Raw genomic sequence first — 20,640 nt, 5'->3', positions numbered from 1 at the left:
AAGATCGCGCCGCCCGGGAATGGGCGAATTGCTAAATCAGTTTTACGTGATCACCTATTCAGAAAGTTGTCCGCGATCGAACGCGGATATCCCGCAACCTCGAAGGTGGACCGGCTAGTATAGCGAATTTAACAACGGTAGGAGGGAACGAAGTGCCCGCGTTTTGCTCGCCGTAGATTAATAGAGAATCCGATTAAAAATAACGATCTGGTCGATAATTTCTCGGAATAGAATTCGATCAATGCAGAAAACTGTTCTCTTATTGTGAACGCATTTTATTACTATCTAAATAACATAAATGATAAATTAAGTAAAATCCTAATGCAAACGTTTCTGTTGCGAAAAGTACGCTACTTTTGTATCATAAAAAGATCAGATATATTTATATTAATAGACGAAATAAATTATGTCACGTAACGTGTAATTAATATTTGCAGTTTTAAGGTTTGCCGTTGTGGCTTTTCGTAGTCGGTAAGAGTAAACCCATTTTTTCAGGTCTGGTACTTCGTCAACTCATAGTAAACGCTTTTACTCTCGGTCGCGCGCGGTGCTTCATCTCCTTCTCTTTAAAGAGTCTCGAACAAAGATTTTACAAGCATTAGTGATTCGATTAAGAAGCCGTCTCAGACGCTCGGCTTTAAAGTCTCGCCGCGTAAAACTTTCTTAGAGAAATCGTTACTTAAGTTTCCCGCGTTATGCACTTTCGCCTCTTTTCAAATAGTTCGCAAAGAAATTACTCCCATCCTAAAACACTCGTGTGCCATTAATAATTACCATAAACACCGCACGCGCGTTCAACTCTTCAAAATATAAAAAAAAACAAGTTATTTATAATTATATACTAGCAATAATTATTAATTGTTAGTTATAATAAATTTAACATATGTGTACATTTTTAATTTTCATCATTCCTCTTTTATTTTCATTTATCTTCCTTATTAATTCCATTAAATTAACCTAATTCTTAATCGTAATCAATTGTGACGACAATGATTTAGGATAAATCATCAAAGCGCAAAAACACGGAATTCGCCGAATGTAATACCGCCGTAAATCTGCCCGACGCACGTCTCCTATGGGGGGAATTACACGTGGTAAGTGGAGGAAAATGCGATGAAAAAAAAATCGAGGGTGAGGAACGACGATCGTTTCCGTCGCGAGATCCAGCGTAAAATGGCCGGTCGTAGGTCGAGGAAAGCGTAAAGAATTCCGGGGCCCCGGTCTAACGCAGTTAATTTAGCGAATGGGGCTGTCCCTCCACCCTGAACATGGCCACTGCCTTCGCATATACGAGCTCGTCCTACGTGTAACACGCGCGTACATTTATACACATACACAGAGGACACAAGCCTGCATACGCGCGCGCGATCGGGTATACCGGGTGATCCTGGCGGAGTCTAATAAAAAGCATCCCCGTGCGCTATGGGATGGTGGGGTCAGAAGTCCATTCGGAAAATGGAGGGACCCGCTCGTCCAACTAAATCTACCCGATAACGGACACCAATTGTCCGCGCTAGAAACGCTTCGAAAATTCATTCTGTCCATGTCGTATCGATTTAAGACACAAAATTCAGGACGTTGATCTGAGACGTCGTAATAGAAAACACGCCGTACAGAAGCGCTCGCTAAGTCGACGGGTAAATTTTACAGGATTTTTTTGGTCTCAGTTTCGACGACCAAACCTCTTCGGTCTGTTAGCAAGACGTATGGTAGACGGCTAGTCCTGGACAGGGTTCGGCTCGACTTCCGACTTTCCCTGCAGAAAACATTGAGTCTGAGGGGCGGCTCTGCCTCATCCTACCCACCCCCTTTCTATCCCGGTCCCATCGCAAAGACGCTATAAATTCTGGCCATCTCGACCCCCTCCTACCCTAGCGAGCACCCCCTTGTCGACGTCGCAGAATAGCGGCCGAAAGTAAGAAGTGTGGGTCTACCGATAGCCTAATTTACAATTCCCGTCCTTCGATAAGGAACGAGTCTTGTCAGCGCTCGCGCGCGTCGAGTCTCGTCGAAGATCAAATTAATCGTTCCGAATTAATCATTCATTCGACCAATTCGTTTTGACCTAGTTGTAGAAAACGGAGTGCCCGTTACATTATAGATGATTGTTATATAGGTTATTTGAGTATATTAAGAATTGAATTTTTAATCAAAGATACAAAAATACAAGTACTTTGCTTTGTACGTTACAAAAATTTATATAATGTTCTAAGTTTCTCATATTTTCCTTCTATCTATTATTTCAGCCACGATTCATATTTAATTTTTATATGTTTTATTATTACAATTTATAATAAAACTGTTCAAGCATTTGTTGTATCTTAACAGTAATTAAAAATATCATATTTTTAGACAAAACATATCGTTTTATTTAACTCTGAGTTTGATAAAATTTAATAATTTAATAAAATTTTATTTTTAGAGTAATTTCGAAATATATTTAAATGTTAAAAAAATGTAACAATGAATTATAACAGATATAATAATCGGTACGAAAGTATAAAATGTATATATGCTAATGTCATTTCGATTATTTTAAAGATAAATATAGTAAAATGTAAGAATAGGTGCGTAACTTTATAAATCAATTATTGAATCTTTTCCAAATCAATCAGTTATATACTTAGACATACTCTGCAACGCAAAATGATTTTACACGTCACGAGACAGTTATTTTTGTATTTCGCTGTGACTCTCTCCTCGACGACGAGTTCTATCCATGAATATTTCGGTTTCGATTCTCTGATTCAATCCCTAACTCGCGAGGCCACCTAGCAATAATTAACGAGTTTTACACGATTATCCGGTCAAAGACCACATCTTATATCAAAAATTTGAAATTCGCATTAGACCCGCGAATAGGGGATACTGTCTCATCTGACTTAACGTTAAATAAGTTATTAAATCATATTCAGCAATTAAAACTTTTAAAATCAAATTTCTCGTTAATATTTTTTTGCATAAGATATGATATTAATATTAAATTATTTTATAAGTCAAAAGCTAGATTTTTTTTATATTATACTATAATGCGATGTTTTCTTATATATTGCATTAATAACTGCACAAATAAATATAATTTTTATTGTCGGTAAATATTAATTACATCTAATATGACTCAAATATTATTAACCTACAGTAATTAATCAATAATGTGATATCATAAAGTTAGTATTATTATATTAAATTGTTGAAGCAGATTTTATATATTGCAGAATGTATAATATTTAAAACATCACATGTATTAAATATTATATATTCTCCAATATATAAAATCTGCTTCATAATCTGCTTTATAATATCACAGTATTAATTAATTACTATAGGTTAATAATATTTGAGTCTAGATGTAATTAATACTTACCGACAATAAAAATTATATTTATTTGTGCAGTTATTATTGGTTTACGAAGAAAATATATATCTGACTTGATCTGAGGATTGGCAGAGCGTGAAAAATCAGTAAAAAAAGCGTCAGCCCGATAGAAAATCGTGAACAAACCCGTCTTATCGATTCTTCCGGACAGGAAATCTGTGCCCGTCGCAAAACGCCGACCAATCGAATCTCACAGGGAATTTAACACCCTCCCGTGGACGGAAAAAAGGCAAAATTTCCAATTTAAACGAATCTCCGGTCGCTTGTCCTTTAAACAAATATTATTGCGGATTCGATCTGATCGGTTAGAAGTCCAAAACAATTCGCTTCGCGTCTCCTTACACACCGCTCTATCCGTTTAAAATTAGCACTACAAACAGTCACACGTCGTATATATACATATATATATATATATATATATATATATATTACTTTTTAATAAATAAATATAACAGGACGATATTGGCTCTCAATAAATGATAAAAGAAATTTTTATTTGGGCACCTCTCGAGACATCACGGATCGCGCTTTATTATGCAAGAAGCGGTTAAATCTACGCGATTCTTCCACGATTTTTTGCCAGAAATGTTATTGATCGTGGAGCGCCGATCAATATCATTTCTGACAGAAAATCGTGAAAGAATGGCTGGCAATTTCTCGAGTCCAACGCGATCGCGCCTCGTTGACGAATCGACACCTCGCTCCTACCCATTCTCGTTAACGACGAACGACGTAAGACGAACTCCGCTCTGACATTTCGTCGCGTCCTATCGACACGCGAGAATCGACGAGAACGGAGTAAGAAGAAGTGGGGAGAGCGCTGGATGAAGAAGATCCATCGGTGCAGGCTTGGCATCTGCGTGAACGACCTTATCGGAAAGACATAAACGCCTGAAATCCCGGCCGTAAATTAGGATCGGCATCAGAAATCGCCGGACTCTTCCTTTTGCTCCGTTTCTCTCGTCTTGCCGAGATAGTCTAAAGTCCGCAGTGTGACGACTGCGTGTGTCTGCACGACAATGTGCCGTTATCGAGAAATCAGACGCCCGCGCCGACCGAGATGACTCGAGGAGAGCCGATCGACCATTAAAGGAGATAACAATTTTACGAGGTAGAATAGTGAAAAGGAATGTTGCTTGTGGCTGTCAAGGGATTTAAAAGTACGCAGAATTGTCTAAAAAATAAAGAGTAAACATTACTTTTTTAAACAATCATACTAATAAAAAAGATATTGTAATAATGACGATAATTGAACTATATGCTATAATTGTATCTAAATCAAGTATAGTGTAACAATTACTATAATAAATAAATATATTTTCCAGTGATTTATTTTAGTACCGCAATTAGATTAGAAGGACTATTTTATTAGAGTAGCGAGTGCAGTGAGTTTTTCTTCACGAATCAGAAGAAGAATATCCCACTGTCTTTGCAGAAACATACTTCGTGTCCATTGCAGGGGTTAAAAATTTTTATAGTCTCATCGAAGAAAGGGATGAAGACAATCTTCCCGTTTTAATGCTGATCCTGACAGCGGCAAAGACTGTAAGATTAATGACGCGGTCTCAACGACTTTTTCTTATTAACGATTACAACGCCAAGTGCGAAAATGTATCTCTTAGATCTCCAGGTTTTTCGAAATAGATCTATTATCGTCATTATGTTATTATAACGTAGGAAGTGTTATAAAAGTTTACAGCTAGTTTTTGAAAATAATAAAAGATCTGTATACCTTAGTCTTAATATTTATTATTATAACCAAGTATCTTGTTGCAACGTATTCAGCAAACTTCGGCGAACACAGATGGATGTTTCTCGATTTCATAAACATCTTGTAAAGTATGTTTTGTATAGCGTACTTATATGCATATTGTAGAGACTACTACAGGAGTTAAGAATTTTTTACGATCGCGCGGGGGAGGACGCGGGGTGGCGGATCGACGACGATCCTTCTTATGATGGTTGCGGCGACGAGGAAAAGAGCCGGGTTTGATGGCGAGGTGAAGGAGCGAAGGGAACGACGGTGGAGAGTCTATGCCGTAACAAGGGTGGCACGATTTCAAGAATGCGGAGCACGTTCTCAACCAATGCCGGCAGCCAGGCAGTAAAACAAATACGCCCTCCCTATATACGGGGTGTCCCGGTAATACTACGCGCGCATCTATGACCCCCTCACCCTCCCCCCCCTTGTCCCGGAGGAAGAGTGCTATACGGAGTAAAGTCGACCTCGTTACCGATACGAATGGAGGTAATGTGCTGTGTAGGTAGCGAGACCCTTTCATGACCCCCCGCGGGAAACAGGTTCTCGTAGCCGAAGCTGAAATTAACTCGACAGAGAAAGTTTCCTTCGCTATTCTTTCTACCGCTCATATTTACCAGCCTCTCCTCCAACATCCCTCATTAAAACATGTCGCCATGTCAAACTTACGCATTCTTCAAATTCGTTCACCAACAAAAGCATTCATAGCTAAGCAAAAATGTGCAATGTTATATATTAAAATTAAAGTTTTTAAATCAATATAGTAAGTTATAAAGTATGTAATCTCTCTCTCTCTCTCTCTCGTTTAAATTGTAACAAATTGACTTTAATAAAGAGACTAGAGACCGGATATTTTTTGTCTCCAGTGTAATTTTTAATGCCCATCTTTTAATATTTCCACAAAAATTAAAATATCAATTGCTGCAGGTTGATAACGCGAAGACCGATTACAACCGAAGGTACAGCGGTGCAATTATTTCGTCTCCCACGTCAGATATGCATTCCCTACGACCGAACGCACGGTCGCCAATGAAGCGAACTGCCAACGGAGAAAAGCATGAAACGGCCGATAAAGGCGTACAATGGCTGGTACGAGCGCGGAAACGCAAATGTCCTCTTTCAGAAGCGTCCTCTTTAGAGGACAGGGAGTGATGGACAGATGAAAGAAGTGGCCAATGTGGGCTGGTTTCGACGTCTCATGTGACACACGCGTCATCGGCCTTTGTTTTCGCGTCCTTTTGATTGAGTGCTGCGTGTTCTTTGTCCCCAGACAAAGTACAATCCCTTTTATCGTATTCTTCATTTGACGCAGTGCTCTCTCTTCAAAAAATATAATACAAGATTCCGCGATGGCGGCTGCCATTAATATACGCAGGCCGTAAAAATTAGCGGTTCTGTCAGTAGTTACGTTTTTTTCAAAATTACGAGTTTATAAATTACTATTTAATTATTTATTAAAATGTATAAAAACGCTTTATATATTATTATCATTATTATTCCATTATTGTTGTAAACACGCGATTTTACTTTTATTCAATATAGTTAAATATATTTGTACGTTTATACGCGTTAAAATAAAGCGTTTAAGTAATTTAAATAATACGGTCATGGCACAATATAACGCTTTGCAAAAAAACATATTTTAATTAAATTTTCTAATTTAATTTACTCCTCTTTCAAAGTAAATAATATGTATTCAATAAGTAATTGTACGTTTTTTGCACTTCGTATTTTTATATGCCATTTAAATATCAATAAACGCAAGTTTGCGCACCGCCAAATCGATTACTTTCTAGCAAGTCTATTACATTAAGGTAAACAAGAAATCTTCCCGTACCACGTTTTCGCAGATCTAAATATTCCACCTGCTCTACATTTCCGATGCGCGGTTGAAGATCGTGATCCCGTTTATTCAGTGGAACCTGTTCCCATTCTCGTATTTGAAGCTCGTGGCTTTTCTTGAGAGTCTGATCTCTGATCTCGGCCAGATCGCACGTGGACGACACCGAGCTGCTGAACTGGGGACCCGAACTATATGGACCAGTTTACACTTGATACAGATCACGAGCTGTCTTTCCCCGACAAGCTGCGCTTCGTGGCCGCCCCGTTCGACGAAACCTGTTCGTTCGCGTAACGAGAGGTCCTGTTTCGGGTTATTCTGGCTCATCATCGCGGGCTCGTGCCCGTTCAGAAAACTGGTCCATCATCCGACGAGGGATGCTGCCCCCGGAACAATGACCACTGTCCACTCAAACGTATACAAACACCGTGCCACAAAACGCACCCAGTTAGCCTTTGACTCTTATTTTCGGATTTTTTACGGTCAGTTGCGGAGAATGAAAAACTGATCCATCCGGATGAGGGAGATGCTGCCGCTCTTCCCTCTTTCTGTCACTGTCCACAATGGAGCTAATAAACGCGCAACCGCAAAATATGCATCCAGTTGATCTTTGACTTTCGCGCGGTGAAGTTTGACTACGATCCCCTTTACTTTATAATATTTTAAAAGTGCAAACTGGCATTTTAAACAAGAGTATTATAACTAACTTGTTCTGAACAGATATTGATTTCCATTCTGACAAAGATTCGCTAGATATAACTGTTGTTAATAAAAAAAGATCTTGATTGTTTTTGTGTAATGCATCCTAACTCACATTTTTATCATGAGCAATTAAATTAAGTCATTATCAGTTTGAATATCTGTAATTGAATATTATGTTTGCGACATTTATATTATATCATTGCACCGGTGGCAGAATCATTTTTTAAATTAAGGAACACAAATAAAACTATCTTTCTTGACTCTTGTTATATTTTGCTAATTATATTAAATATGTATATAATCTTATTTTTATTATTCTTATTCTTTTTATATTTTTCTTAGCTTAGATTATATCTTGCTTCCATTTTTTTCTCGAATGTCTATAGCATTATTACTCAAAAGTGTATATACATATAAGTGTAAACGTATGTAAGTATTCGCAATATATCGAGGCTCGGGTCCGTGGGTTCGCTATAAGCCCAAATGACTGCGCGGATCAGTCATCCCTGCGGGAAAGTGGCAGAATCGATTTTATATAAGTTCTGGCTGCCCTCTAACAAAGAACAGAGAGACAAGTAGTAAGATGGATAACGCAGGAATCTATCATTGCGGTATTAGGCAAACTTTATAAATAAAATATTTTATTCATACAAATTTATTATTTATTCATATTTCGAACGTATATTCCTCCTCTCTTATCTTATTAAAAATCATAAAAATATAGCATATATTCGGATAAAATAAAGTACGGAAGAGAGATAACTTATCCACCGGGTAGAGTCAAGGGAATGTCAATACTCTCTCCCTGTAGATATAGATAATAACTGTGTAGATGGAAACTCTTAAATCGGTTGATGATATTTAATCGAATTATAAGTCAAAAAATAAATTAAAAAATTACAATTGTCGGACGCACGTAATAAAATTATTATTCGTCAGAATATAGAATGAGAAATTAAAATGTTAAATGTTCAATATTTTAATTGAAAACCGATAAGATATTTGTTGCTGTCTCGTTTCTAAGCAACCCTAGCTCTGCGTAGCTTGCGCACGAGGACACGTCCGTAGTATACTGCAGCAAACGAGTGACATGGACTTCTAAAACCATTAGCACCGTCAGACTGCCTGTCTCGCATCTTGAAATGTACGAATCTCACCGAATGTGCAACGTTCCACGGACCATCAATCAAGAGCAAGTCAAATTACAAAAGATTAAAGAATTGACGAACATATTAAAGGTCTATAGCGCAACAAATGTCTTGAAATTTTACTTTTCTTTGTTGCTTGTGAAACAAATGACCTTTTGACGATTTTAAGAAAGACTTTGTTTTTGATTTATTACAGGACACAGACAAGAATCTCACCATATGCGAAGAAATACTGGCGACTTATATAGAAAAACGACTAAAGGTATGCGTAAATTAACTTGGCCTTCTCTCTACGTGAGAATTCTTTATTTAGTTTCAATGTTTCCATCTTTTATGTGTGAGTGCGATCGAGTGTCTTATAATTAACACAAGATTATAACTAATTGGCACCACGAATATATAAAATTTTCATAACCACCTACTAACAATTATTATAAAATATAAATTTAAAATAAATGTAGATACGTGTCCTCTGTCACGTTGCTTTCTCCGACGTATTCACAAATAACTCAACAAAATATTATACGAATCATGCGATAACCGTGACATTTATAAGTTATCGAATGTTAAAAAAAGGTGCCAAGAAATCGATGCGTATATACTTTCCTAGCGACAGTCGCATACTTCAATCTCGAAATTTACCACCCTTTATACCAACCACCGCGCAAGTCACCGTACGACAACGGCCAGCCGCCCGGATTCCCACCGTAGCCGTACAATCCGTAGCTACTCAATCCGCCCAATCGATACCTGAGAAATCGAACGTATAAATCAACTGTCAGCGCCAAATTGCTGTCTCGAGATTTTTACATTCGCGCCGTTGACAAGATATTTATCTGTGCTATTTACCACGGCAACACGGGACCGTAAGTGCGTATGTAAGGCACGGAAAGCAAACTGTAGCTTCTCTTCCCCAGTTTCTTTTCCCCTATGACTTCCTGAGCGCTCGGTTGAGCTTGAAGAACAGTGGTCACTTGCGGCGATACGTCATTGCCGTCGGCTGTACTTTCGGCGAAGAGACTCTCGTCTCCGGAGACCAGAATGATCAACGACAACAAAAGCTAAAAACAATTACCGATAATCGTCGACAATGCGAATGTGAATCACCATAATTAGCGAACGACTGCGCGAGATATTCCAAACTGGACGATCGTTTCGTTAATTAAAACGTATCGCAATCAGTAATACAATAAATATAATGACATGACATGAACAATTCAAGCAAAGATATATAATATTTTCAACGTGATCGAAATTTCGTTAAAACTTGTTAAGAAGCAGATTTTCGAAATTAATTATAACGCACTATCTTTTGATAACACACAATGCAATTGCGCTCTTTGTAAATTTATATTTATATATCTAAGTACATGTAATAATCTCCGAAATATGCACATTTTAGTCATGTTTTTATATCTAAAAAAAGATATTTAAAAAAAAGATCTTCTCCGAGTACATAAAAAAAAGACCGATGACGGGATTGAGATAATATGATTAATTGAAGATGTTATCTCGCGCACAATCGAATTAACAAAAATTCACTAACTTTCAACCGTATATTGTACACGAATTCTTAAATGGCTTACCAGCAGCTTCATGTTAAGAATGTTGCGCACTAACTGATAGCGCTAAGGGGTTGACACTTCTTTTATAGGTACTAGATTTCTCACACAAGTCGTTTGCTAAATTTATGGTGAATTCTAGATCCACCGGTATGCGCGCACTACAACTAGCATCCCGACTAACAACTCGGCAAGACCACTCCCATCTAAGAATCGTTAAACGACGTAACGATTGCACGAAACAGTATCATACGATTTATTTCTTCAAATATACGATGTATGCAGGATAAAGCAGAAATTAGAGTATTATTTTGCCGCTTGTTTCTTACGATATAGAGAATATATTACAAAAAATATCCAAATATAATGCAAATAAAATTATGAGATAAAATTGCACGAATTATACTATTCTAAATACGATGTTGAAAGAGAGAATGTCCTCTTAATTATTGAAGTAAGGAATAAAAATGTTATACTTTCACACAACAACAAAGAATCGAGCAAAAAATATTGACGAGCTGTCACCGTTATATTGTGATCGTTCACTTTCGCGAGACGATCTCTGTGAAAAAAAAATAATACTGCAGAAAATTATGGTAAGATGAGATTTTAACGAAAATTTAAGAGAATTTTGCTTCGAAATCTTTTACAATATTACTCTTTAAGTAAAGAACATATTCATTATAGTAAAAGTTCCACATTTTTTAATTTACTTTTTATATAAATTCAGAATAAAATTAGTTAAAATCTATCACGAGAGATTTTAGAAAAATTCAATATGCAATTTTTTCAATTCATTATTAAAAATCAATATGCAACCGATATCATATAATGAATTGAATGAAAGCGTGCCGCCACGTAGTAAGATTACGATATAATGCCGTGAAATTTTTGCTTCATATGCAATATTCGCCTTCGCGATTGTTCGTGACCGTACTAATCGATTTCATTCAGCAACAGCTGAGTTTTCGCCACGTTGCCATATTAATTTATAACGTAATAGGTAAGAGTTACGAAAATAAGTGCATTCTCAATTTCACGCTTGAATATTTAAGAATTAAATGTCATTAAACGAGATAAATTAGCCGCGTCGCTCGCATTGCTGTTCAATTAAAGTAGCACTGCCCCGTTCGCATTGCATCGTTCATGAAGTATTCCGAGTCCATCCGAAGTCACGTAATATCGAGCGCGCTAAGAACGTTATGCAATCGCGCGAGCCCTTCCTTAAACGCGCGGCGCGAGTTTTTTATTTCTATCCCTCCCTCGCGGATCGTCGTCCTATAACGCGGTTTTGTCGTCACCACGTTAGGAAACGGCGACTTTCTCTGGTCAAGAAAACAGGTTGTATACTCCTGCCTACTTGCGAAAGCCTAAGATAGGAAACGTCCGACAAACGCAACGCGTTGTCATCCTCGTGAGTCGGTCATGTCGACGTTGACTGGACGCGACAAACGATACCTCGAATTGATATTTACTGTCATCAACCTTTCGCAATACCGTTGTAAATTCCCGTCTTTTTACTGTCACACAGTCGACTGTAGTCGCATGCAACGTCATTATTTTTGTGGAAATGCTCGCGTGAGTGAACACGCATATTTTATGTAATGTTCTGCTTATACGGATATTCATATTTAAATAAATTCTTTATTATAAAGATCAAATAGGTATCAAAAATTTTTGTTTAGATAAATACATCGCGTTCACATCGATACAAATTAATTTCTATAATATTATAAAACAGTTGAGGTTAAAATACAAGAACTTGCACGAATTCATACCCTTTTTCGAAGATAGATTATGTTGTGTGCGGAGACCACAGACTTTTGTATAACGCATAATGCGTATAAGCATAAGAAAATTGATTGATCCATATACATGTGCATAAGAAAATAGACCAACCAGTCTTCTTATGCTTATGCATTATGCGTTATGCAAAAGTCTGAGTTCTCCGTTTTACACTTCATTATTATTATTCCACAAGTTTAAAATGCAGAGAGCTCACTTCTTTCAAAATGTATAGTACTTTTAAAACAGAAAGCTCATATAAATTATATATATATGCATTGGCAAGTAAATTTTTAATTCATAGAAATCAATATCGGTTCTCTACCGATTAAATTCGAATAACGGTGGTGTTGCTTTTAATAATATTCGCTTTTTGTTTTAGATTCTAAAATTATAAGGTCGTCGACCTGGATGTAAAAAAGTTTGTTACGAGAACAATTATTTTTCTTCACATTGGCGATTCCCGACGAAACAAATAGGGATATTTTTGCATTTATTAGACAAGCTATCGTAAGTTGAGAATCCAAGATGCCGGTAGCAAATACAAATTAATTTTACGCTTGTACCACGCACCGGTGAATCTCCTTTCACTTAGGAAGCTATTATAATAAAAAAAATGCACAGATGAAAGCACGCACGACAAGTCTGTCATAATTTTAATAGTTGGTTTAGTCAGTTCAAACTTTCTTCTGGGGCATTATAAATAAAAAAAATATTCTTTATTTTTATGAACCAAATGTAATATTCATCCGTAGAATTAAAAACACCAGAATAGTAAACACGTGTCTCCTTAATAAGAAACTAAGAATAATAATTCGTTGCATCTCGCTACGGCTATTTCCAGAATAATAATTACATTATTAAGTAATTCGCTCCCCTTCCATTTCTTTTTGCAAACCAAACATAATTACCGATGGAAAGTTACGAGTCCAGTTTAGCCGTGCTGTTCTTTTGAAAATTGTGGAATGTTGCAACAGACGTATATCACGTCTCAGCGTGCAATTAAACCACGAGAAAATTTATCTGGAATCGCATGAGCGCGTCTACTTTTTTTGCGTTTATTTCTTTTCGCGACGGCGACACCAAAACTTATTCGCGCGCGATCCCGTACCTCGCTCGTTCCCGCGCGCTCATTGCGTTGTACCGCTTCAGTTGTCGCAAATCAACGAGTGGGCCCGTGCAATTCAAGAGAAACTCGGCATTTCTTTCCGATATTATGCAAAAATTTATCCCCGCCCGTCAAATCATTGTTTAATGACAGCTACGCAGCCGCAATCGGCCGGCAGTCCTCGTGGAGTTCTGGGACACGAAGGTTTAGTGCGATCTCTCTGGCTGCGCCATCGCGCAATAATCTTTTTCATGACCGAACTTTAAGTCATTTGTCTATGTAACTAATTATCGCTCATTTCCAAGTAAAAACAATATAATAGTGATTCGTAACGTAAGGCACTGTAAAATATAAATAGCGTATGTGAATTTTTCAAATTAAGACTCTGATTTTAAAAGAAGCTCATTTAATAAGTAAAGTGCGTCCGTTTTCATCGTTGAAAGTTGAAAGTGACTTAACACATAGCTTGATCTAATGTGCGATATGCGATTGTTTTCGAACGTCAACTAGGTGTCTTCCACAATGGATTATGCAAGAATATTTATCTTATGTCTACTGTGCGTCGCGCGCGCGTCCGAGATGCCACCGGAGGAAATCGCCGAATTAACAGCGGAACCCTTGACATACGAAGATCTATCGAGAATCTCTGTACAGGAAACCGATGGAATCGACGAACAATCCACGGAGAATCCTCGCGACAAGAGGGCTCTCGGTCTTCTGCTATCAGGACTGGCTCAGATTTTTGGATACACGGTGACTCCAATTCAATTCGCCTCACTGCCAAACCCGAACGTGACGAGTCCCGCCGCAATGTCCAATTCGTCCAAGACGAATGTCAATGTAAAACAGCAAACTGCACCTTCTCGGCCCGCGAAGAACACCACAATGCCGAAGCAGCAAGAAACCATCAGGTTCACCGGCGTGCTGAATTTCGGCAATAATTCGAACATCATAGGACATCTTCAGCGATACGAGCAGATCTTTCACGGTCGTGGAAATAGTACAGCGCCGACTATGATGACGACGCCGCGACCCCCGACGGCTCCTACAAAGATTCCGTTGGACCCGAGGACGAACACGCAGACGAGGCCGCCTCTGCTAGCGCCGTTCTTCGTCAAGATCCCGTTGCCGATCGCGCCCGAACTTCTGCCAGTCGGAACGCCTCTCGCCGAGGATCTCGGGTTATCACATCCCTCCCCGACGGTCTCCGTCACGAGCGGCACAAACGAGAATACAGAAACACCGGTTCGAAAAGAGCAAGAGACGGTATACAGGAATAATGAGAACACAGAACGATACACGGTGGAGGAAAAAGATATTTACGACGAGAAGGACGTGAAGAAACCGGTGGACAAACATAGTCATCAACTATTCGTCGATGAGCCCCGGCGGAACAAGCAGCAGAACGACAGGCGCAACGAACTGCAACGCAAACAAGAAGAGCGCGTCAAAAAGCTGGAGCAGCAGGAGGAAAAAAGAAATCGCGATAAAGCTGCTCACTACGACGAGGAAGAAATGAACGAGAGATACAGGAACCGCGAGCAGGCAATCGCTGGTCGAAATCGAGAGTACGCTCCTAAGCGTGTGTCAACGGAGGAGAGAAAACCAGCGCGTGACGAAGAGGAGGATGAAGGCTCCGCGGAGTATACCAGTCGGGAGAATCTCTCAAACGAGTCCTCGAAGCAATCGTCAAATGAGCAGAAAGAGAAAGAACAGAACGAGGACTATCCGAATTACGACGATCATTCCAACAGACACGTATACAAGCAACCTGAAGATATCGACAAATACCCGGAAGTGAGGTACAATCAGCAGTTGCCCATCGGCGACTACTTCCACGAAAATAATCCCGAAGTGATCCGCGACAGCTACGGTGAGGTGCTGGACAACAAGAAGCTGGAAGACGACAGAATCGCCGGTTACATAAGTATGTTCAAGCATCCGTACGTTCAAGCTGACGCGTACGATTCGCGAAGAGCTCACCCCGAGGACGCGTCGAGGGAAGAAAATGAGAGAGAGACATCTGCCGAGGATGGTTACGACGAGCACTTGACCAGGCTGCAAAAGCTCAGGGAGGAATACGCCCTGCCGGAGAATAAACACGAAGAATACGACTTGAATGACGAGGGTGAGGCGGACAGAAACGACAGAGAGAGCGAGAGAATCCAAAATCGTACGTCGACAAGATCGAGAGGACCTAAAACGGGACGGCTCCGCGATAAGGAAGATAATCGCGCGAGACGACCGACCGGACCGAATCGCGATGTCGCGAGATTAGAAAATGCAAAGTCGCGGGAAGAGGTCGATTTCGCGAGATACGTGCCTCTAGTCGTGCCCGTGCGCTACATCGACGCGAACGACAAGGCGCAGCAAGCAACCGCGCGACAGCTGAACTACAAAGAGGCGGATAAATCGACGGACAGCCGGTTTAGCGAAGATAACGTGGGTCCCACGCGAACGGTTCTCAAAGAGGACCTGACTCCGCAGATCGGTTTGCCCGAGAGACCACGGCAGTTGCACGAGGGCGAGCGCAAGGAGCTGCACGTGTGGCCGCCGCCTTTCGACTACGCCTTCGACAACACGGAACCCGCGAACGCTATCATCCCGCCAAATCCACGGAACTATTATCCACAGAACTACGCCCCGAATTATTACCAACGTGTCGCGAACCAGGTCGCGACGCAAGACGCGAACGACAAGTCTTCGGAGCAACCTTCCGGTTACATCGTAGTCGTTGGTAATCCGGCATATCCGTATCGATATCCCTACAATATTTATTATTTCTCCAACGAAGCTGTAAACTCGCGAAATCAAATTCCTCATCCGAACGCCGAGGTTACGCATCCGCGAAATCAAATCTACATTGCTCGGCAAAGCGCCAGTCGACAGATTATCCAAACGAAGCCTAATGTCACTGAATACAATCTGAACGAGACCACGAATAGCCCTCGCGACTATTACTATCAGCCTCGGGAAGTTCCAGCGAGCGTTCTCGATCGTTACAGATACATTTCGGGAGAACGCGCTTCTCAAGTCAAAGAACCGTTTAATATTGAGATAAGAAGTCAAATTCCTAACGTGGAAAACTGGTCGAACAGAATATATCGGCCGCAGGTGCCGAGTAACACGGCCGAGGAAGCTCCTCGACCGGTCTACGTACATTCGCAGAGTATTGCGTCTGCAAATCGAAACGCGCAAAGCGGACCGTCGGAAAGGCCGCGTCATTCACGACTGCTGAGGAAACGAAGGAGTGTGCGACCGCAGAACCGTCGCAAGGAAGATGAGAAGGCAACGACTCCGCAACCGAAGAACGAGCCTGAAGAATTCCCGAAGAGCAAACCGTTCGACGATCCCCAGAGCGCGCACGATTTCTTCGGCTTCGGCAAGGACGATTACAGCTTCGGAAGCGAAAGCAGCGATGCGACGAAAGTTGTCGAGGAGAATGGCAAAATTGCGGAGGAACCGCCGATCGCTTATCATCACGATGACGAAAGTATCGCGAAAGACGCCGATGCCGATGATCCGGAAAATAATCCGGAGAAAGCCAAAGTCACGGAATACCGGAACAAAGTGACGACCTTGAGGGTGTCGGAACGGAGGCAATTAATGCCAAACGGGCCGATCCACTACGTGGACTTTATACGCAAGCTCTGATTGTAATATGTTAGCTAATGTAGAAATAATTCGAGTAAATTATTGGTGTGCGACGAAACGTTGTTGATTTGTTAATTCGCGCAACTAATAAAACCTGTTTCACGGCACGGAAAATTCGTCACATATGTTTCATATAGCATCTGTTGCTGGCACGAAAATCTCGAGTTGTAGCTGACTTTAATTTTAACTTTTAACACAGTTCTCTTCTATTCTGTCATTCTCTTTCATAAGAATCACGTAAAATGTGTAATACAGAAAAGGAAGAAATGTATAATTCATTAAAATTGAGATATTATAAGTAAGCTTGTCATAATATAATATTAACAGTCTGTGCAGACTATTAGTGAAATAAAATCACGCACACAAATACACGCAAGCGAGTCTTTTTTATTTAAAAAAATAATAAAAAGATTTTTCGAGATTCGATACTTCGAACATTCTACATTTTAAATCATATAAATAATAAAAAGATTTTTTAAACTCAATATTTCAAATATTCTATAATTATCTCAAATTATTTATATCATAGAATAAACTTTAGATATTTCAATACACAACCAGAAATAATTGAATTTTATTTTAGAAACGCTCTTCAAAATATTTCTCACGAAATCGAATCTTCAGTCTAATTATTTAATATCATTTTTTTTTTAATCAAGATAAAAGTATGGTACGTGTGTGTGTGTGTGTGTGTGTGTGTGTGTGTGTGTGTGTGTGTGTGTGTGTGTGTGTGTGTCTAAAATAAAATATTTATTAAAAAATAATTCATAACCTCTCTAAAAAGATTTCTTGTAAGATTAAAAAATATTTTACGTCGCTCAACTCTTGTTTATACGTCAAAATATTCTTTCTCCGTACGTGTGTTACAGGAGAAAAGAGAAGAGATACAAAAAAGGAACGACCTAGAGAACAGGATGGCCGAAATATTGGAAAACCTGAAGACGCGATTATTGGTCGAATAATCAACAAGGAATTAATTTGGAGATTCGCGAATATGCATATTATTCACGACCTACGTATTTACGTATATCGACGTGTTTATCATTACGTCCTGTGGGGTTTCGTAACGAAATAAAAATTATAATGATGCCGGCGCAGCGCTTATTCGTCAATCTCTATATCGAACAATCGATAATGTTCGTATTCGAGTGTCTATTACGCGCAATAATGAACCTTAAGCTCATTCGCGAATAAGATTTTTTATCAAGTTTTTTTTCTTCGTACAAATATGGCATCGGGAATTAAAATTTTCGAAATTGCGTTGGTCTCAGGGGTGAAGGAGGAGCTACTTGACTCAGAAAATAAAGCAAAAGGTCGAAAAACCTTCCCCTGAAAATTGAAAAATACCCCCCTTCCATCTTGAAAATTTTATCAATTTTTTTTTTAACTGACTCAAATAGCCTTTATTACTTCCTACTGTCTGTATCTACGTCCAGTGTCGCTCGCAATTTACGCCCAACGCTGTATCCATATGCTAATAAAGTTATACATTACATCATACATTGAATAATTCGTTTCACCTACCTTGTCAGCCAATCTGCACGTCGAGACTCCGGCCCCGCTCCAGTCCCTCCGAATATCCAGAAGACACACCTCAGGATCGCACCTCGAATGATCATCCAAACGTCCAAACACACACACACATACACGCGCACGAATACTTTAGACGATACGCGGACGACGCGCGGACGCGAGGTACATAAGTGCACATCTTCGATCGCGATCGAAGCACGGCCATGATGGACCACCCCCTTGGATTCCGAAGGGTCATGCACAATTCGGAGCCGTCTTTGCCACCATGTCCGCGCGAGCGGCGAGCCACGACCGGCTGATGGAGTTCGTTGTCGCCGCCCGACACGCGTTACCGATTCTCACTCGCGGATGCGAACACGTTCCCGCGAAATTCCCTCGCGAAACATCGCGGACGTCGCGGAACGTAACACCGGGATCTCGTCACTCTCGTCATTTTTACGGCGGCGGGCGGAGGCGATTGCTCCGGCTCCGCGTTCAAATTTCGATTATCGAAAGTGGTGCCACCGAACGGGTAGCCAATCAAAGTCGAGGGATCGCGCCACGGCCCGCGAACGTCGTGAATGCAGCCGCACTTCGCTACGCGCTACACGCGGCGCCAGTGGCGCCACTCGGTGTGCGGTGTCAGCGGTGTGCATCGTTATAGGAATAATAAACATCGATTCGATATCTCGTGAACGTAATATAATAATTAATTAGATATAATTGCATCGGGTCCTCAAGGAAAACTCGCGCTGCATTTATCGTCTGTACGGTGTCTAATTTGTACGCGCTATGGAAGAGGTTCTCCAGCAGCTGGGGGTCGGAATTCGTCCTGTGAACGATCCCTTCTTCGAGGATTCCTACAAGGTCTGCAAGGTCTTCCGGAGAAAGGGCGTCACGATCGACGACGACGAGGAGCTCTGTCACGAAGCGTAAGTACGGACTTTTCTTCAAAAAGGTAGTGCCGACATAACCTCAAAGCTTATTTTCGTCCCGTAAACACCACATCTTCCACGCTTGCACGACGACTTCTCTTCTAAAGAATTCTACAAAGCCTACAAAGTATTGGAGACTTCGAGGAGACATTAAGAAGCTTTTAGTTATTTTTCTCTCGACTAAAAATTAATCTGAAAATTGTTTGATTTCTATTGCAATGGAAGAGGAGTGGTCGCGTGCGTATCCACTTGATTTAGAGCAGTGAAAAATAAAGTTGACATCTCGTTTCCAGGATCAAGGAATTCCCGTGTTACGTCCCAGGATGCGGGAACACTTTTCAAACGCTGCTCGATTACGAAATGCATTACGATAGCTCGCATCGATACGCTTGTACAGAGTGCAAGGTGTCCAGGCCGAATCCACGGCTGTTGGAGATTCATATTCAGGAGACGCACGATGCCTTCTTCAAAGTCTTGTCGGAGAAGCAAGCCATGGTACTTGTAAGATCTATCCTTCTGCGTGAGAATCAGTGTTATAACTGTATTTAATGTAATATTTTTTCAGTATCAATGTTATGACTCCGAATGTGACGTAAAATTCAACAATCCTATGGAAAGGAAGGAACATTGTATTAGAGTACATAAATTTCCAAAGAAATATCGATTTGACGATACGCCGTGTTGCAGCAAGGAAGATGAATCAAATAAAATGGATCTCGATATTGTTGGTAATAAAGGAAAGAAAAAATCTACTAAGGTAATCCTGAATAAAAATCAGAAAAGCAGAATGTTCGCGAAAAATACCACCGGTGCGGTCTGTAAAAATAATGATAGCGTAGAAACAATTTCATCATCTACTGTCAAAACTAAAACAACACCGTTAGCTTTTATTCCTAGGCAAGTACAAAAATCCTTTTCGAAGGTACTTACAAATGATCAAAGTAGGGAAAAGAATGTTCTCGAATCAGACACCATGATGGAACTTGCAGATACATTGCCTAATTGACGCTATACGAGATCTAATTTTTAATTTTATTGGCGAAATGTTCCGAAAAAATTTGTATGTAACTATTCTAAGAATTTTTATTTTATGGATAAATTAGGGAAATACTGCCTTATAACATATTTTAAATTATATTTGTAGGATATATATAAGAAAAAATTTTTGTACAAAGAAAATTATGCAAATTATATGTAATACAAATATATATTTTTAATATTTTAGTGTTACAAAACAGTAATTATACATATAAGACAAA

The 20,640-nt window shown here is 39.8% G+C and overlaps 4 protein-coding genes across 5 annotated transcripts; 3 read left to right on the top strand and 1 right to left on the bottom strand.

The window, feature by feature from the left end:
• Positions 1-8,722: 8,722 nt before the first annotated feature.
• LOC143907359 (uncharacterized) lies at positions 8,723-18,434 on the top strand. Its single transcript, XM_077424091.1, has 3 exons — positions 8,723-8,915; positions 9,022-9,087; positions 17,804-18,434. The coding sequence occupies exons 1-3, from the start codon at positions 8,820-8,822 to the stop codon at positions 17,894-17,896; spliced, it is 255 nt and encodes an 84-aa protein (XP_077280217.1). The 5' UTR covers positions 8,723-8,819; the 3' UTR covers positions 17,897-18,434.
• On the bottom strand, positions 9,095-12,546 carry LOC143907358 (uncharacterized). The gene is made up of 3 exons (XM_077424090.1): positions 10,412-12,546; positions 9,675-9,886; positions 9,095-9,575 (listed from the first exon to the last, which is right to left on the bottom strand). Exons 1-3 carry the CDS (start codon positions 10,421-10,423, stop codon positions 9,464-9,466), a joined length of 336 nt encoding a protein of 111 aa, XP_077280216.1. The 5' UTR covers positions 10,424-12,546; the 3' UTR covers positions 9,095-9,463.
• LOC143907353 (uncharacterized) lies at positions 12,695-17,793 on the top strand. Its single transcript, XM_077424080.1, has one exon. It carries the CDS (start codon positions 13,803-13,805, stop codon positions 16,932-16,934), a length of 3,132 nt encoding a protein of 1,043 aa, XP_077280206.1. The 5' UTR covers positions 12,695-13,802; the 3' UTR covers positions 16,935-17,793.
• Positions 18,435-19,090: 656 nt separating the features above from the next.
• L(2)k10201 (zinc finger protein 511 lethal (2) k10201) lies at positions 19,091-20,616 on the top strand. 2 transcript variants are annotated; one of them, XM_077424088.1, is made up of 3 exons: positions 19,091-19,378; positions 19,675-19,882; positions 19,947-20,616. In XM_077424088.1, the coding sequence occupies exons 1-3, from the start codon at positions 19,239-19,241 to the stop codon at positions 20,385-20,387; spliced, it is 789 nt and encodes a 262-aa protein (XP_077280214.1). In that variant the 5' UTR covers positions 19,091-19,238; the 3' UTR covers positions 20,388-20,616. The 2 variants fall into 2 exon arrangements, with proteins under 2 accessions (XP_077280214.1, XP_077280215.1); XM_077424089.1 differs by having other exon boundaries at positions 19,095-19,378; positions 19,675-19,876.
• The last annotated feature ends 24 nt before the right edge of the window (positions 20,617-20,640 follow it).

Source organism: Temnothorax americanus, unplaced genomic scaffold (assembly GCF_048541705.1).
Source record: "Temnothorax americanus isolate GAGA-0224 unplaced genomic scaffold, ASM4854170v1 Scaffold8, whole genome shotgun sequence".
NCBI lineage: Eukaryota > Metazoa > Arthropoda > Insecta > Hymenoptera > Formicidae > Temnothorax > Temnothorax americanus.
Note: the sequence above shows the minus strand (reverse complement) of the source record. Positions and strands in the feature narration are given on the sequence as shown.

Coding starts and splice junctions, on each gene's coding strand:
- LOC143907353 (XM_077424080.1), top strand. CDS start 13,803: ATGGATTATGCAAGAATATTTATCTTATGTCTACTGTGCGTCGCGCGC.
- LOC143907358 (XM_077424090.1), bottom strand. Junction 9,576..9,674: donor TACGGTCCCGTGTTGCCGTG/GTAAATAGCACA, acceptor TCGATTTCTCAG/GTATCGATTGGGCGGATTGA.
- LOC143907359 (XM_077424091.1), top strand. CDS start 8,820: ATGTACGAATCTCACCGAATGTGCAACGTTCCACGGACCATCAATCAA. Junction 8,916..9,021: donor AATTGACGAACATATTAAAG/GTCTATAGCGCA, acceptor GATTTATTACAG/GACACAGACAAGAATCTCAC. Junction 9,088..17,803: donor ATATAGAAAAACGACTAAAG/GTATGCGTAAAT, acceptor CGTGTGTTACAG/GAGAAAAGAGAAGAGATACA.